Source organism: Silurus meridionalis, chromosome 2 (assembly GCF_014805685.1).
Source record: "Silurus meridionalis isolate SWU-2019-XX chromosome 2, ASM1480568v1, whole genome shotgun sequence".
In the NCBI taxonomy this organism is placed as follows: Eukaryota; Metazoa; Chordata; class Actinopteri; order Siluriformes; family Siluridae; genus Silurus; species Silurus meridionalis.
The window spans coordinates 8,550,225-8,569,518 of record NC_060885.1 but is presented as its reverse complement, the minus strand read 5'-3'; the positions used below and the strand labels follow the sequence as shown (position 1 = coordinate 8,569,518).

The 19,294-nt window shown below is 38.6% G+C and overlaps 1 protein-coding gene across 2 annotated transcripts; it reads right to left on the bottom strand.

The window, feature by feature from the left end:
- Positions 1-1,034: 1,034 nt before the first annotated feature.
- On the bottom strand, positions 1,035-18,731 carry LOC124377900 (prostaglandin reductase 1-like). Of its 2 annotated transcripts, none has more exons than XM_046837273.1 (10): positions 18,588-18,731; positions 13,148-13,257; positions 10,835-10,880; positions 10,692-10,751; positions 9,582-9,749; positions 8,895-9,012; positions 8,551-8,706; positions 6,331-6,436; positions 5,733-5,851; positions 1,035-1,591 (listed from the first exon to the last, which is right to left on the bottom strand). In XM_046837273.1, exons 2-10 carry the CDS (start codon positions 13,251-13,253, stop codon positions 1,481-1,483), a joined length of 990 nt encoding a protein of 329 aa, XP_046693229.1. In that variant the 5' UTR covers positions 13,254-13,257; positions 18,588-18,731; the 3' UTR covers positions 1,035-1,480. The 2 variants fall into 2 exon arrangements, with proteins under 2 accessions (XP_046693229.1, XP_046693237.1); XM_046837281.1 differs by lacking the exon at positions 1,035-1,591 and adding an exon at positions 4,732-4,879.
- Positions 18,732-19,294: the final 563 nt, after the last annotated feature.

The following is a 19,294-nucleotide window of genomic DNA, read 5'->3' as shown; positions in this document are numbered from 1 at the left end:
TACACTATATGGACAAAAGTATTGGGACACCTGAATTTCCCAGTCATACATAGTACCTGTGTAAACCCTTGTGGCTGAATGAGCACAAATCTCCTCAAGCACACTCCAAATTCTAGTGGAACATCTCAGAAGAATGGTGGTTATTAGCAAATGGGGCTCAAATGTAAAATCAGATGTTCAGAATGCACATACCAGTTTTATAGTTTGGTGACCACAAACTCTTGTCCATATAGTGTACCTTGAAATTTCCTAAAGGCTTTTTAAAAGTATTCTAATGATAAAATAAAGTGATATATACCAGTCACAATGTCAGTAAAATAAGTAAATGCCAAATCTTAATCACGAGTCTCCATGTTTGTCTTTTTTATCACTCCTGGCTCAGTACACATTAACACATTAAATAACATGTTTAAATAAACTACTACAATATTACAAAATGTAATACAATTGCTAAATCATATTATCATACTACTTATAGCCACAGCTCAAAGATTCCTGTTGTTGCAGGGATGATGGAGCAGGTGGTCCTCTGATGAGAGGTTGTATTCGTGTTACTATTATCTCTCATCTGAACCAGCACTGGTTGGGCATCAAATAAACAGTGTTTCCAAGGGGACAAAAACCCAAATGAGATTCTGTATGAGATGTGAAGCAGGAAACATTTCAGATAATTAGAAGTGGACACTAAGCACACTCACACTCATTGAGAAACCATTAATACTGTGTGTGTGATGGACCATGGAGCCTTTCTAGTCATGCATGAATACAAACACATGGGGGGGGTCTCTTAGTGCTTTTGTTGGAAACCGCAAGAACTCATTTCATATTCAAGTAAACATTTTAGGAAACAGACCTCAGTCGTAAGGAAACGAGACTGTTTATGATGCTGAAAATGTTCTAAAATAGTCCATGAATTGCTTTATGAATCAGTTATTCTTAAAACAGTAAAAAAAATCTTAGTGTCTGGGGGGCCTGTTACCCAACTGCAATATAACCAATATTAAACATTTAAAAAGCTGCCGTGAACTCAGATATACAGTAGTACAGTGCTTAAAATGTTTAATTATGTAATCTTGAGCAAAAGATCATGCAGATACAGGTCACATCATGCGGTTAATATTTATATCAAACATCAAAATAAGGAAAAATTTAATCCTAGTGACTATTTGGCGCCAGAGTGGACAATTGTGCCAAGTAATGTTTTTCCAATTTTGTTCTTGGATGACAAATGAAACCCAAATTAGTTTGGTATAACTCCTACATCTCAAAGTTCACACATTCTGAAACGACTTCCTCCTCACCACAGACGTAAAGAGTGGTTTTCCTGATAGCTCAAACCACACTCTCCTTTTATCAACAAATTTTGTAGTGAAATGTTTAATAACTTTTACACCGTTGTGCCACGTCTGAATGATTATAGCTGATAAAATTTGGAATTTTTTAACATGAGTATGATTTCGTGAGTAAGCATTCGCTCCTATTATACTTTTATTACTGCTTTGCCAGTGTTGGCTCCCTTGAGCATTGCCATGAATGCACCAGGCATGTTCTCAAAGCCTTTGGTGATATGTTCTCTGCACTGGAGCTTTCCCTGGAACAACAGAACAAAGACAAGAGATCGACATAAAAAAAATGTCATAGGCACCTGCTCTGTAAAATAAATTGTGAAGTAAAAAAATTGACAGGAACAGCTTATTAACCATCTTGGAGACATGAACTCTGACTTTGCTCCATCTCGTTGACTATGCCTAATCATTGCCGATGCTTGTGTTTTATTTTCACACCAGTTTCTTTGCATATAGTCACATTAAGTCTAGCCTGCTTTTGTGTACCCTTCTTTGTATCTAAGTGAATATTTATGCTTTGATTTAATGCTCTGTTTCTTGTTGCTTGGTCATTGTAGCATATTACCTTTGATTCCTATTTGAGTCTAGTGCTAATGTTTATACTCCTGTCTGCATTGTATGCATTCATTTCCACTTTATACCCTTCTCAGCTACCTCTGGTTCTTATTTAAAATACTTCGATCAGTTAGTGTATCTCAGTTCAGCTCTGGACATCAGATATCAGAAACATGTTTCTGAAATGTGATAAAAAAAGAAGCAAGAAAATATTCGCATGCTTTCTGGAAGAAATGAGAGCTGCATGACTCATGAGTTTGTGTGTGTGTGTGTGTGTGTGTGTTTGTGAAATGTCAGAAACACCTGCAAATGTTGATCTTGATCATAAAAATTAAATCATAAATAAAAAATATAATATAAAATTATAATAATTTTTTTTAAATAATAATTTTCCAGTGCTAGTTTCAGACAGTGTACATTTGTATGTCTGCCTTTCTAAAGGATCGTATGTCTGAGGTAGAGTTCTGCTATGTTGTGTGTATTGAATATTGAAAATGAGATAAGCACCTTCAATGCTGTTTGTATTGAATGTTGAAAATTTACTTTAGAGTCTGAGATTGTGGGACCTCCAAGTACTGAGCAGAATCAAAAACACAGACCAGTGAGAAAAAATTAAAAGAAAAATAAAGGCACTGTTAAGAAGGGAGTGCCATTTATTTATTTTCCTGATATGGTTTATATCCATATGTCCCTGTCCAGGGAAGCTTCAATGCAAACGTGACCAGGTTATGTATGTAAGCTCACAAGCTCACAAGCTCACACGCAAAAACCAGTAAGCTAAAAAAATAGGAGCGAGATGGCAGCGACATCAGCTTCTGATAAAGGAGAAGTTAAGCACTGCAGGGATGCAGGGAGTATGGCCCATTGACGCAGCTCTTGTTCCCTCAGGGAATCAGGGTTACATACGTAACCTAGTTACATTCCCTATTAGGAACTCAAGCCACGTTGAAAACACTTTACAGAGGAGACAAGCTCCTTCCTGGCAGATTCTCTCCAGAACTCCTGGAAGCAGGCGTACAGACATAGACTTGGCCACATCTGCACCATGGCGTCCAGCCCCAATGGGGCTGGTGAGAGAGAGAGAGAACCTGAGGGGACAGTGCAAAGTCTCGAGGCAGTTTATGTGCAATGAAAGATGTGACTTGTCCCACCGACCTTGGGTGGAGCGGGCACTCATGCCTGCTCCCTTTCCCGCGAGGGATGCGTCCGTCGTTAGCGTTACGCAACAACAAGGAGCTCCCAGGACAGGGCCTTAAGACAGAAAAGTATGCTCTTTTCATACTTCTAAGGCCTTTGCCGGGATACCTTTATAGTAAGGAACAGATTGCCCCTTCAGGAGAACCACCACTGGAGGGGTCATAAATGAAGGAGGCCAAGTGGGATCACACTGGACGCTGCCGCTATGAGACTGAGCAGCCTCTGGAACTGCTTCATAGTAAGTAAATGGCCTGCTTTTACTTTCTTGACTGCAGTGAGGATGACTTCAATCCGGGCAGGAGACAAATTGTGCCCGCAACACGGTCGAGTCCCACAATACGCCCAAGAAGGTGGTTCTCTGTACTCGGGAAAGCACACTCTTCTTTGTGTTTAGTCTTAACCCCAATTCCTTCATGTGGGCGAGAATGACATCTCGATGCTGGACCGTCTGAAGCTTTGATCGAGCTAATACCAACCAATCGTCAAAATAATTTAGAATGCGGAGGCCCTGAAGCCGCAGCGGGGCTAGAGCCGCATTCATGCACTTGGTGAAGGTGTGTTGTGAGAGTGCTAGGCTGAACGGGAGGACCCAATATTGGTAAGCTTCGCCCCCGAAAGCAAACCTCAGAAACCTCCTGTGAGGAGGAAGGATGGCGATGTGGAAATAGACGTCCCTTAGATCTATCGTGATAAACCAGTCCTCGTACTTGATCTGAGACACAATCTCCTTCTGAACCTGAGCCTCCTGAGTGAGCGGTTCAAGGAGCGCAGATATAGGATCAGCCGCATTCCGCCATCCTTCTTCGGAACAACGAAGTACTGGCTGTAGTAGCCTCTCTGACTAAGAGAGGAACCACCTCGATGGCCCCTTTCCTTAGGAGGGTGCACACTTCCTGTTCCAGGACCAGAGCCTGCTTGTGTCCCACCACAGTAGGACATAACCTGTTGAACCGGAGAGGAGGGGACCCGAACTGAATCCAGTAGCCCTGTTCTACTGTGTGCAGGACCCACCGAGATACGTCTGGCAGGCCTTCCCAAGCTGCCAGGAAATCTCTTAGGGGAACAATCCTCTCGAGGCTGGTCTCTGACCCTCCCAGAGCCGCTGGACCAGTGGGGACGGAAGGAGTCACCCGGTGGAGAAAGACTGCACTCTGAGGCACATCTTGTGGGAGAGCTGTCTGGCCCCCTGGTGGTGTTAAGGAGGTACGAGCATCGTATAATGAGATGAGAAGTGAGTGCTTTCCCCGGGGAATGGAAGTTTGGCCGAACAGGAGAGGCTGGAGAGGACTCATCCAACTCCATGCCTTTTGCTAGGTCGGCCTGCAAACCCCGCGACCTTCGGCGCCGCTTCACCTCATCGAGAGCGGGGCCTGAGCTGCGAGGGAGATCACTCTCCTCGAAGAGTGATCTCCGGGGGCCGAGATTGCGAAGAGTGCGGATTGCCGTGCGGCTACAGCACTGACAATCGTCTCTCTAGAGAGCCGATTAAACATGCTCTACTCCCAATCAAACAACAGAAAGCTCATGTGTGTGTCTACATATTAAAATGGGTGCAAGGAGGGACACACATGCAAAAGTTTGTTTGCTTCTTAGCCATTGCTGCACAGATTCACACACAAAGCGCTTACCTGAACAACAGAAGCTAATGTCGCTGCCATCGCGCTCCTTTGTAGCTTCCTGGTTTACACAACGTCGCTTGTCAATAACCTCACGACTGCCTATTGGCCGGATTTTACACATGATTCAGAGCATGAACAACGCGAGGCTAACCAAAGAGTTTTCTGAAAGGAAACACATGCATGATATGATAAATCATTTCCTTATCTATGGGCCAAACAGACCCACTATATGGTTTAATAAGGATAGAATCCTATTGGTAAAATCAGCTTTTACACTCACTTGCTTTTTTTCTGATTAAGGGAATCACTTTTAAAGAACAGTTTTCATTGTTCTGACAAGGTTTCACACTGTCTATAATTTGTATGCATTAATCCAAACAAAAACGACACTTCTGTATATTGTACTTATCATTACTCCTGCGTGTATGGTGTTTAGTCAACACTCCGGTACAACATATCAAAAACACTCATGGTTTTACATGAGTCATTTTACAACTTCCTGCCTTTGATAACTCAGTTTGTCACTCATTTCAGTTCATGATAAAAACAAAACAAACAAACAAAATGAATTGGCATCAAATGCACACCGAGCTCAGAAAACTTTAATCCCCTCTCACAATAAATGCACATAGCATGACAGATGTCTTTAATAACTTAAGTGTGGCATGAAATAAATGGTTGTAAATAAGACAGATTTCACATATGTATATGTAAGAGAATTAACATTTCGAGCCGCACACCTATCCTTTTGCTGAGTCTCTTTGATTCTCCTCTGTAACACTGATCGTGTTCAGTGGCATTTCATTAGGTCCTATTCAATAACATGTTAATCAGCTGCTTTGAAACCCGCTGCAAAATTCATGAGAATGGAAATGAGATGGGTTATAATGGGATCTATACTATAATTAGGCAGCATCCCTTTGAAGTCTTTCAGTATTGTCTGGTAGCCAGATGCTCTCTCTCTCTCTCTCTCTCTCTCTCTCTCTCTCTCTCTCTCTCTCTCTCTCTCTCTTACCTCTTTTACCCAGTTCAGGAGCCTCTTAATTGAGTCTTGGTCTTTGTGCTTCCATCGATATACCAGAAATCCTTCCATACGTAGCTGCTTAAAGATCATATGAGCATGAACATACGGCCCTGAAACACACAACATCGCATGTGATAAAATACTAACCAAAGACAAGTAGAATTTTTCAACACATTTAGATTATTGTCCATGTGTCCCATATAATAGTTTGTAATTTACCTAATTTAATAGTGCCCTGTCTTATTCCCTGTGTTGTTACTACCTACAGTGTAAAACACAACAGCTCTCCCCAATCAGAACTGAGAATTCATTAGAATCTAATTGTAATCAGTCTCGTCATACCTTAACATACTTTTGAGTTTTGCATCATGAGTGCTGTCAGATAATGAATTCAGCTATTCAAATACGTTCCTCTACAAAGTATTTGTGTATAATTTTTTATGAATCACTGCAAAATGTATCGCTGCAGGAATAAAACCTTGACTTGAACAAGTTTAATACTCATCCTCACCTTTATAATGTAAACTCAGACTACTGATTTCAGTAAGACTACTAATAAATCCTTGCACTGGTTGACAATACTGTGTACCTGTCTGCAAATCAGTGTCGTTATACGTAGAGATGCTCCCACAGACGGCGATCCTGCCAAAGTCCCTCATCTGTGGCAACACAACACTGCTGAACTCCCCACCTACCTGCAAACAGAGGATCCTAGGCTTGGTCATATTTCTATTTACAGATTTTTACATTCACATTTTTTTTTAACATCATGCCTTGTATTAGTTACCAATATAAAATCTGAACCTTTGGATAAATACAAATAACATACGTTAAACCAAATAAGCCATACTGTAGGTCAGGATTATGCAGAGACATATAGGACTATACAGTAAAACTATTAATGTGCAAATTTATTCTAGTCTCACCTCAAATCTCACACAGTGTCTTTACATTTCAGGTTATAGTTCTTATTTCCTAGGCCACTCAGGCAGTGTATTGTTTCTTTGGCTTTTGTGTTGTAACATTTGCCCTCTAAATGAAGAACCTGCACTTGCATCTGCCTTTCACTGTTCTGTATGATACCACACAATCTCCTGAATTAACCTCTATTCATAACTTTAATGAATACCATAATGTTCAATGTGAAATAACAGCTTAATGAACATTTTTGTAGTTGTATTAACTGTATAAACAGAAAATGTACAGTACAATAAGCTATTATTCAGCTCCACTATAGTGATTTCTATAAACCTGAATAAAGAAATGTCAGTTAGTATGTTAATTTTTGTTTTATCTTTTGTTTTAACTACTTTAATGATAGTTCAAGTAAGTTATATAAACTTTATAGACAAAAGTTTGTGGACACCTGATTATAAGATTTGTAAATTCAGAAATTTAAAATTTGGGAAATCCAATGCCATATTTAGTCCCCATTTGCTTCCCACTCTTCTGGTAAGATGTTCTACTAAATTTTGCTTATGGAGATCTGTGATCATTCAGCCACAAGGGCATGTCAGCCACAAGAATGGTGAGGAGGCCTGGGGTGCAATCAGAGTTGGGTAAAGATACATCAAAATGTATTTCATATATAAAATACAGCAGACACTCCATGTATCAAATTAAACTACTGTATTTTTGTATAAAAAAATTATTTCACAAGGGAGCATGAGATTTGTTCCTAAAACGTCCATAATTTGGCCTAGTTGATCTGTCCCTTCACCATTACACTGATTTGGTTGATTAAGTAACAGAAACAAAAAGCAACAGCTTTTCTCTGGCCATGTCACGCAATAAATCTGACATATGCAACCAATTAACAGATCAAATATTCACATACATAATCCCTGTGATCTTCCAGATGAAGGTTGGTTTTGAAGTAACCAACAGTTTAATGTTTAACAGTTTGTGAATGAATCATAATTGTATCCTAATTTAGTTACTTGGTGTTTAGTAACGAAGGGCTCCTTTACATCAGCAACACTGATTCAATAACAAACAAGTCATTCATAAGAAGACTGATGGCACCTGCGTTTATAACAACTAGTTTCTAACTAATTAATCATTTGATTGTTAATCATAAATGTAATAATATATTATGTGTCAGGAAGTCATTCATGCAATGGTATGCAAAATCATGATCCTATTCAACAGATACTTTAATTAAGGTACAATATTCGGCAATCAATTATTTATTTATTGATCATTGGACAGCTATTTGAAAGCTGGCAGCCTGCACGTTTGTTGCCTTCACCACTTTCACACTATTCCATATGGATCAATTTTCTGTTCTGATCTTAAAAAGTCTGTCAAATTACTGAGGAGGCACCAATCAGAGGCTGCAATTTTCATGATGTCATCATGTAGATTTCTTACAAAGTATTTTCCCGTATTTTAAAACTACAAAGATACAAAACACTTAAGTATTTTGATACAAAATATGAAGCCATTTTCATTAACCCTAAATACAAATGACAAAATCCTATTTTATATTTGAGATACGTAGTTGAAATACATGTATCATGAATACTGCACAATCCCTGGGTGCAGTCAGCATTCCTAAATTAACCCGAAGGTGTTCAGCAAGGTTGAAGTCGGAGCTCTATTGCCGGCCATGCAAGATCTTTCACCCCAACCCATATAAACCAGGTTTAGGTCACTTACAATTGTGTATCTCCAGATTTGTGGTAACAGTTTGGGTAATAGATATGGATGGTCAGGTGTCTCAATACTTTTGTCCATAACATGTATAACTTTCTATTGTTGTAAACTGGTTTCAAGATGTTTAGACGCATCAGAATGTTACGCTTACATTCTCGAAGTAGCAGTCATATCCTTGTGGGGCTGCCTCTTGGAGCGTGTCTTTCAGTGAGCTGATAGTCTTGTAGTTGAAGGCATAGTCAAAGCCAAGCTCCTTGAGATAGGAAACCTTCTCATCTGAGCCTGCACAGCCCACCACCCTGCAACCCTGTGGAATAAAAGACATCTCAAACATGCACTTTCTTTTTCAAATAATGTATATGTTTGAACAAACAAATAAATAAAAATGATGAATTGACAAGTCTTGGACCAAGTCTAGACCATGGAATAACTGAATATCTAGTAGTATTAAGTAACCAGATTTTTATTCTGAGTAGGTTCCTCATAAAGAATTACCTTGATTTTGGCGATTTGTCCAGCCACAGAGCCCACTGCTCCGGCTGCAGCATTAATCAGAAGAGTTTCTCCGGCCTTGATCTCACAGACCTCCTCAAGACCATAGAGGGCAGTCAGTCTGTGCAGAGAAATTATACATAAAGCTATTTAATTAGCTTTTGTTTTTAATTAATACATTAATTCATTCAAGTTTATGATGTCAGGTTTGGCTTCTGAATCAGTGAGTGTTTTAGCTGTATTTGGGCTAGGCGATTTAAACACTTGGAGGAGCAGGTTACACGTTATCAGTATTCTCATGGGACTGACAGATATAGTCTGTTTTGGTTACATAAGGAATTATCACAGCAGCCAAATATACAAAAGTGCTAAATGTAAGAGCAGTACAACTACTGTAGTACATGTACTTATATAATGTTATACCTGTTACATTATGTCTGTACTTCTCCTGCACTGGAAGCTTCTGACACCAAGTCAAATTCCTTGCGTGTGTTAGTATACATGTTAATAAAGCTATTTCTAATTCTGATTCTGATAATAGAACTTATGTAGTACATCAGTCAGAGGTGGATTTACAATCATTAAGATCTTGACTGAACATTTTTAATGGGGATCACTTTTTATTTCTCTTCTATTTCTTAAAGATATTTAATCAGCTTTTCCTGTAATCATGATCGACTGTAAACATACCCTGGCATGCCGATACCCCCGAGAGTCAGGGAAAGTGGCAGCTCTTTTGGCCAGTCAGGGTGAATCAGCCTGAGGTCAGAGCCATTAGACAGAGTGTGTGTCCTCCAGCCACAGTTTGCAACCACATAACTGCCGATGGGATAGTTAGGATTTCTGCTCCTCACCACCCTAAAAGTCAAGAGAAAAGGTGTGCTGTGTTAAAATTCTTTATTAATTAAAGAAATGGACAATAGAAATGCTGACTGCAGCGATGTATCTACTGCATAGATGATTGACAATGCTAAATATTTAAATGTGAAACGAACCAATTTGCATTATTCTAATACTGTTAATAAGTGTTAACATTTTTTACTTTTACACAGTACTAACTACACACAATAGGCTCCAGCAGTCTACAAATAAAATAAGTAATACCTGGTGATTTGTCAGGGAAATAGAAGAAATATAGTGTTGGATACAGAAATATGTCTGTATGTGTGTATTGTTTTATCTGTTTAATCTGTTGGTCTGGGTTTCTGTTCAATTTCGGGCTCATCCCATAAGCAAAGCACTAGAAGACTTTTACAAATACAAGTCACCAATTCAATGTTATTTGTATAGCGCTTTAACAACAGTCCCAAAACAGCTTTACAGAAATAAATAGAATAAAAAATGAATGTATTAAAGTTTATAACATGACGTTTGGCTTCTGAATCATTGGCATTACAGGTCCAGTGTTTTAGCTGTATTTGGGCTAGATGATTTAAATATTTGCTGGACCACAGCTATTCGTTACATGTTATCAGTATACTCATGGGACTGACAGAGTCTGTTTTAGTTACGTAAGGGATTATCATAGCTGTAAATAATACTGTACAACAGTGCTAAATATAAAAGCAGTACAACTACTGTAGTAAGCAATTTGGTGTACATAAGTTAGAAGTGGATTTTACAATCATTAAACCCTCGATTGGACATTTCTAATTGACATCTCTTCCTATTCCTCTTCTAGTTTTTTAAAAGAAATTCAAAAAGTGTTTCAGTATACAGATAATTCTTTTCTTAAATGTTCAATTTTTATATTTGTGTGTGCACACAAGTAATATACACTGGTATGAGATAAAATCCTACTTGGACACTTGGGTTCCAATCATTGTATCTCCTTCCTTCATGCGAGTTCTACTGTACGGCCTGTGAACGAATGACATTACTGAAAATACAGAAGTGTATACTAAATACTTTTATCAATGCAAGTAATATGGATATAATATTACCTCATATATGGATCCACACTTAGAAAAACTGCCTCCAGCAGTACTCCTGAAATAACATTTATGGTATAATTAAAATATTATATAATTTTTACAACACAAAATATCATTATTGTGTGCCGTGCTTGTCGACATACAATTCTTATACAAGAAACAAAGCAGGTATTATATGATGATAATTTTTTTAATTAGAAGAAGATTTTTCAAGAATTAAAATTGAAAAAATAAATTGTGGAGGCTTGTTATTCACTATACATTGTAGTAGACTTATATATGCCTGATATATCTGTTTTTTTGTCTATCTATGTAGCTATGCAAGCACTTTGTACGTCGCTCTGGACAAGGGCGTCTGCTGAATGTAAATGTAAATTACGGGTACATTAGGGACTCCTGCTATTGAATGGCCACATCACTTGAATGAGAAACAAAGCAGGATGTCTCTAATTCATTGAAGGTGCAGCACTGTAGCATATCTTAAGATTTCTGATTTTAATTATTCATCTAATTGTTCACTAAATTAACAATGCCTTTCACCAAGGACAGCTGATTCCACAGTAATGCTTCACTGAGTATAAAAATTAATTTGCCTGTTTATTGTGAAAATGCTGACACCCTGTGGCGTGCCCTATTCATTACACCTCATCCATTTGATAATTTACAGTATTTTAAGTGAACCAGTGTAGTAGATCTTCTCAAGGGACAATACTACAGAAATGAAACTTGGATATATTTCATAGTTGTCAATGTCCAGCTTGTATAGCAGTATAGATTTACTAAGAAAATAACTCAACATACAGCCATTATTGTCAAAGTAGCTGGCAACAAAAGTGAGTACACCCTAAGGGAACATGTCAAAACTGTGTCAATATTTTGTGTGTGCACCATTGTTCTTTAGCCTTAATCCTCCTGGGCATGGAATTCACCAGAGCTGCAGAATTGTTGATGGGATCCTCTACCACTCCTCCATAATGACATCACAGAGCTGCTGGATGTTACACACATGGTGCTTCTCCACCCTTCCGCTTGAGGTCTGGAGACATACATGGCCGCTCCATCACCTTCACCATTAGTTTCCGCAGCAAGGCAGGTGTCATCTTAGCGGTGTGTTTAGGGTTGTTATTATGTTGGAAAACTGTCGTTCGGCCCAGTTTCTGCAGCTCCCCAGTACCAGCAGCACTCATGCAGCCCCAGGTCATGATGCTACCACCACCATGCTTGACTGTGAGCAAGCAATTTTCTTGGTACTCCTCACCAGGGTGTTGTCACACATGCTGGACACCATCTGAGCCGAACACGTTTATCTCAGTCTCATCAGACCACAGGAAATGGTTTCAGTAATTCATGCTGTTTGTAGGCTTTCTATTGAGCCAGCTTTAGAAGAGGCTTTAGATGGCAGTCGCCACGGCTGCTCATCAGGGATAAATGCACACCATTCACCTTGACTGTTGATTTCTGTAAAGCTGCTTTGAGACAATGTCTGTTGTGAAAAGCGCTATACAAATAAACTTGACTTGACTTGACTTGACTTGGCTTCCTTCTGGGACAACGCTATGCAAACCGACTAGTTGTGGTGTGTAACTTATGACTGCAGCTGATGCACAGCAAAAGGACTCAACTTCTTTGATGGACCCTTGCGAGGTCTGTTCCGAGTGGAAAACCTCTGTATGACCCTGACCACTGTAGTGTAACTCAGTTTCCGGGTGTTACCAATCTTCTTATAGCCTCGGTCATCATTGAGGAGAGCAACAGTTCTAATTCTCAAATCCTCATGGAGTTCTTTGCCATGAGGTGTCATGTTGAACATCCAGTGGTCAGTATGAGAGAATTGTACTCAAAGCAACAAATTCTGACTGCACTAATGCACGATACACAAATTTGTATGGTCCTGTCAAGCAGACAAAAACATGAACATGAAAAACAGGACATGTGGCTTTGCACGGTTACATGACATAAAGCTGTTACTGCTGTTGGGTGTACTCAGTTTTGTTGCCAGCTATTTTGACATTAAAACCTGTACGGTGAGTTCTTTTTGGAGGACATTAAATCTATACTGCTCTACAACCTGCACATTGACTACTCTAAAATATGCCCAAATGTCATTTCTATAGTATTGTGCCTTGAGAAGATCTACTACAATGGTTACTGAAAAGTGAGAGGTGTACTCACTTTTGTTAGATACTGTATGTATTCTGACCATAAAAATACTGTTACCATGAGAAAGAGGCTACTGAGTTTAAATGCATACAATAATAGTTACTACGAATATGATATTTGATATACTTGTTAATGTCATGTTTGATTTATTTTGCCAGAGACCTCCATCTTGTGGTTCCGGCAGGTCCTCTTCTTTCAGTTCAAAGTCACTGTCCTTGGGAAAACCCACAAAGTGCTGACGGAGCGTCCAAAACTTAGCCCGAACCATTGTCCTGGTTTGGAAAGAAAATAAATATAGAGAGATACATTAGCTAGAAGTAAAACTGAATATGATGAGTTTTTCCCCCAAAGGTTTTGAATAACCAAGAATAAGCCTAGACTAGATTCTGGACAATGTGATGATATACAGTTGTGTTCAAAATTATTCAACCCCCACTGAAATTGATTGTTTTGGTCGGTTTGACATTGATTATGATTATTCAGTCATCCTGCTTACAATTAAATCAAAGAGGCATATGTAGGTCAGACAAATATAACATAACATTTATAATGAAATAACCACAAATGTCTTTTCTGAGCTCACATCATTATCAGTTTTATTCAACCCCCAAGTGACATTCAATCTTAGTACTTAGTACAACATCCTTTTACAGTTATAACAGCTTTTAAACGTGAAGCATAGCTTGACACAAGTGTCTTGCAGCGATCTACGGGTATCTTCGCCCATTCATCATGGGCAAAAGCCTCCAGTTCAGTCACATTCTTAGGCTTGCGCACTGCAACTGCTTTCTTTAAGTCCCACCAGAGGTTCTCAATCGGATTTAAGTCTGGTGACTGCGATGGCCACTTCAAAATGTTCCAGCCTTTAATCTGCAACCATGCTCTAGTGGACTTGGAGGTATGCTTGGGATCATTGTCCTGTTGAAAGGTCCAACGTCTTCCAAGCCTCAGGTTTGTGACGGACTGCATCACATTGTCATCCAATATCTCCTGGTACTGAAGAGAATTCATGGTACCTTGCACACGCTGAAGCTTCCCAGTACCTGCAGAAGCAAAACAGCCCCAAAGCATGATTGACCCCCCGCCATGCTTCACAGTAGGCAAGGTGTTCTTTTCTTCATAGGCCTTGTTCTTCCTCCTCCAAACATAGCGTTGATCCATGGGCCCAAACAGTTCTAATTTTGTTTCATCAGTCCACAGAACACTATCCCAAAACTTCTGTGGTTTGTCCACATGACTTTTGGCATACTGCAGTCGACTCTTCTTATTCTTTGGGGACAGCAAGGGGGTGCGCCTGGGAGTTCTGGCATGGAGGCCTTCATTACGCAGGGTGCGCCGTATTGTCTGAGCAGAAACTTCAGTACCCACATCTGACAAATCTTTTCTCAGTTCCTCAGCAGTCACACGGGGACTTTTCTCCACTCTACGCTTCAGGTAGCGCACAGCAGTCTAAGTCAGCATCTTCTTTCTGCCACGACCAGGTAGCGTTTCAACAGTGCCCTTTGCCTTGAATTTGCGAATGATGCTTCCTATGGTGTCTCTTGGTATGTTTAACATCTTTGCAATCTTCTTATAGCCACTGCCCTTCCTGTGAAGAGTAATCACCTGTTCTCTTGTCTTCCTGGACCATTCTTTTGACCTCACCATGTTTGTAACCACACCAGTAAATGTCTAGAAGGAGCTGAGAATCACAGTCATTTTAAAGCTGCCTAATTGGTGCTTATTAGGCTTTATTGCTGCTCCCTGATATCCACAGGTGTTTTCAATACCTGATTGAAAACACTTCATTGAACCTCTGTTCTTCAGAGTGGTAGTCTTTAAGGGGTTGAATAATTATGTCAATGAAGATTTCACAAAAGAAACATTTACTACTGTATTACAAAACTAATTGATGTCATTTTAGTTGCATATGGTTCTTTAAGAAGTCCTTGTAGGATTTCATTCTAAATACAATTACAAATGTACACTAAATTCCCTAAAACCATTTACAGCATTGGGGGTTGAATAATTTTGAACACAACTGTAATATTGACAGGATTTAAATTTTTTTATAAATATTTCTGCAACATCATAGTGTACCATTTTCAGCATTTGCAAATCTCAAATCCTTGTTTCTTCACTGCATTCTCTGCTTTTCCTTTTGCAACAGAACACAATCTTCCCTTTGCTCCAGATTATTTCTGACCATTTTGTCACTTCAGTAGTGACAAAGGTTATACCCATTAAAGAAAGCCAATTCAGACACATTAGTCCAGGGGTCACCAATCTTTTTGAAACTGAGAGCTACTTCTTGCGTACCGATTAATGTGAAGGGCTACCAGTTTGATACACACTTCAGAAATAACAAATTTGCTCAATTTATCTTTAATTATATTTTATTATTATTAATTAATGATATTCATCTATGTGAAGACACTGATCATGTTAATGATTTCTCACAATAATTATCTACAATGATTTAACAAGGTAGGAAACAGCTATTATTTAAACAAAAAAAGGCCCTCGGGTGACTCATGTGGTCCCTGCAGGCTACCTGGTGCCTGTGGGCACCATGTTGGTGACCCCTGCATTAGACACTTCAGATGTTAGCAACTACTGTCTCATGTTTATCTTTCTTTCTCACATAGGATGATCCCAGAATCCTAAATAATCTGGCTATAATGCTGCACAACAAAACCTGAAACTTCTCATTAACAGCTACATGAGCAGGTAGATCAGACAGTCTGTCAACACACCCTGACTTATCTTAATGTTTTTTAGATCAGGTTCATCTGTCCATAAACACAAGACTTGAAATTAGTGACCTACAGTAGCATTGTGGTGGTTTGCTTCATCATTTGAGAGGCTCCAAAAGACTTTTGTATACCTGCTCTATGCAGACACTCTTCTGGTTCCACCCAAGGCTCATAGCTCACACTTCTTTCTTTATTTGTTTCCTATGTACACTGAAAGGCAAATCCCCACATAGTTTTCATACCACTGCTGTGTGTTGAAACACTGCTCATTCTTTCCTTTTCTTCCTAAGACACTCATGTTTCTTCTCAGATCTCAACAGGTCTGGCGGGTATCTCACAATGGATGCTAGTCCAGCAAACAGAATCACAACAAAATCTGAGCTGCTGTAAATCCCAGAGATGCATACCATCTCAAGATCTTATCATCCTTAGATAATTGGAGAATCATACTCTCTGACAATGCAAAAAACCTTAATGTGGTTCTGTACAAGCAGCTAACATTTTTCAAGTCAAGTCTAATCAAGTCAAGAAGCTTTTATTGTCATTTTAAGCACATATAGCTGACGCATTACACAGAGAAATATAACAATGTTCCTCCTGAACCCTGGTTCTACATACAAAAACAATCCCAGAAAACAGAAAACACAGGGCTAAGGATTAGTAAGTGCAAACAGTGCAAAGACAACAAAAGACAGTGAAAGACAATACAGGACAGTACAAGACAAATACACAAAACACAAAATAGCGCCGCCAGTAAACTTGTTGTATATTGCACACTGCGTTGTGTAAGAGACGTAAAGTGAACAGTAACAAAAAATATAAACTAAATGTTGTGCAAAAGAGTCACTTATGTCACTAATCACACTTGTCATTCATGTTTCTGCTTTCTAACATCAGGAGGAACCATGCTTTCCTCCTCAGAGGCTGTGCACTTACATTGTTTTTGCGAATCTTGTTATTTTGTCTTGTCTGTGTTGGTCTCCTTCAAATTGTTCTTGGCAGGATATACCTGGGAAGTTAGCATGCAGCTGTTCATGCCCCCACAAGTCTCCCACAAGACCCAATCCCATGTTTTATTCACTGGCTTCCTGTAGCTGCTTACGTTAGGCTTAAAACATAAATGCTTGTTTACAGAGCCAAAAATTTGCAGTCCCCACTTGCCTCCAGGCACTCATCAAACTTTGCTCTGCTAAAAATTTCTTCAATCCTCTTGCAGGACTTGACCAATTGTCCAGACATAAAGTAAACCTTTATTTAAGACCGTTCTCTGCACTGAAATATAGATGGTAAAATTAGTCAGTGTCAGTCTGCAAACTTTAAGTATTCACTAAGCACTAAATTAGCTTCTTTTTTTCTGTAATATTACTTGCAAAAAGTAATTTTCCACAAGGCTTTATGGTATAAATAGATCATAGATTAACAGATCATAGTCCTTTTAGCATTGTGTGATATGTTTGTAATAGTCACTCTGTTTGGTTAATGTTGATAATGTTATAAAAGGGGTGGATTGTGTGGGAGTTGGCTGTGCAAATATGCAGTGGTTCAGTTTCAGTTTTCTGTGTACAATACAACAAAGATTGAAGCTAAAATTACACACCTGTAAATCATCAAGATATCATCATCAAAACCATAAACCAATGTTTTTAAGAATTCACAGAGATTATTTAACAACTCCTTCATTTGCCAATTTATTTATTAATTGACTTAGTAACTAACTTACCAAATCTACTACAAACTGCATCACCATATTGGTAAATGACATCTGCATGCTGATGGCAAGGCTCAATTTCCCTCAAATCATTTTTATGGTAGACACAAAACATTTCCAGATGTACCATTGTTGAAGCATAATCACGGAAATGGTAACTCAGTGGTTGAGATCTTGAACCACTGAGCAAAAGAGTGCAAGTTCAAATACCAGAACTGCCAAGCTACCAATGCTGGTCCCATGAGCAAGGCCCTCAATCCTCACGTGCTGAATATATGAGCTAATTTTTATAACTGTAAGTCACATTCAAGGGGAATTGTATAATTGTAAGTTGTTCACTGATTGGAATCTGCATTTAGTGCTGTAGTGGTATGATGTGCCTAACAAGTTACTCTTTCCATCCTGAAGTTGACAGACTTTACCTTATGGGTCATTATATATTTTTGATTTATGGTCAGATTTAATGTGGTGCAATAAATCTCTAGGAAAAAAGATAAAGTGAAAAGAAATGCAAGTCATGTCGAAGTTCTTCTTTGAAAAATGTAGTAACACATTCTGGCCAGCTCCAATCATGAATCCATCAAGTTTATACATGTTTGTTTTGTATTGTAACTGTTTAACATACAATAGTATTACACAACAAATCTATTACAAATATTCCTGAGACGTAACACGAAATATGGCTCCGAGCCAACAATCCACACTGGAAAATAAGCCCCAGTTATCTATATAGTGTATATTCTCAGGGTATTGTCTTGTTTGTTGAATTGTAAGACTTGAGGCTAAATATCTCCCCCATTTGGATGATCTGATAACATTGCATTGCATGTTGTTTTAAACATTGCACTTTAAACAGGGTGTGGGTTTGGGTGTGGCATAAAATTATTGCCACTATTTCAATACCATTTACAGATATTTACAAAGTAACAGATACTTATTTTAACTGGGAGGACATTTAAATGCATACAATGTATGTGTGCGTGTGTGGCTGCTTGTGTAAAGCACAAGAATTAGAACAAGACCGATCATGTCATGCTATTCAAAGTAACATCTAAAAATATAAGAATTTGAAAACAATAAAAAACCTACAGAAACAATAATTACATATTAACCAAGATTATTTTAAATAAATATGTGCATCCAAGCATTTTTCACTTACCTTGACTTTAAAATATAGGCTCAAAAAGTCCAAGGTATGTGCAGAGCTTGCTCAGAGTGAACTTTGCAGCAGTAGCAGGGTTGCCAGTTTGAACAGTATGTCTACAGTCTGAATTATAATCATTGAATAAACCCCACCCACAGCAAACTTCACAGAGTTCATTTTTTGCTTTACATCTGCCCAAAAAACTCTCTCATACCAATTGAAGTACCTTGACTGGACAATGATCAAAAATACCCAGAGAAACCACATGTTCAACCGATATCCACAAATACTCTTTACTTATACAGTACTTGTATATACTTGTAACATGAGTCAAAAACAAGACGTGACTTCTGTCTGAAAGCTGTTTATTGTACAGAAACATTTTAGTGTTTGTAAATATTACTTCTCCTTCATACTTCATACATATTTTTTTTTGTCAAAGCCTTCACAGGGATCTGTGTTACTATTTTGTTAAAAAAAAAAAAATCACAACAAAATTACACATTCGTTTGTGTAGCATGTCTGAATATTTCGTACTTTTTCTGTGCGTCTTACATTTGCGGCATTAAGCAGATGTAAGACGCACACAGAAAGTAAGCAATAGTCTTGGTTACTTTACATCCCCAATCACATATAAGTTAAGACTTTGTGTAAAATGTAATTTAAAACAGAATGCAATAATTATAAACCCATATTTTGCAGATTTTGCAAATTGGTGAACC

Coding starts and splice junctions, on each gene's coding strand:
- LOC124377900 (XM_046837273.1), bottom strand. CDS start 13,253: ATGGTTCGGGCTAAGTTTTGGACGCTCCGTCAGCACTTTGTGGGTTTT. Junction 10,881..13,147: donor GCCGGAACCACAAGATGGAG/GTCTCTGGCAAA, acceptor ATGTTATTTCAG/GAGTACTGCTGGAGGCAGTT. Junction 9,013..9,581: donor GGGGGTATCGGCATGCCAGG/GTATGTTTACAG, acceptor TTCTCTGCACAG/ACTGACTGCCCTCTATGGTC.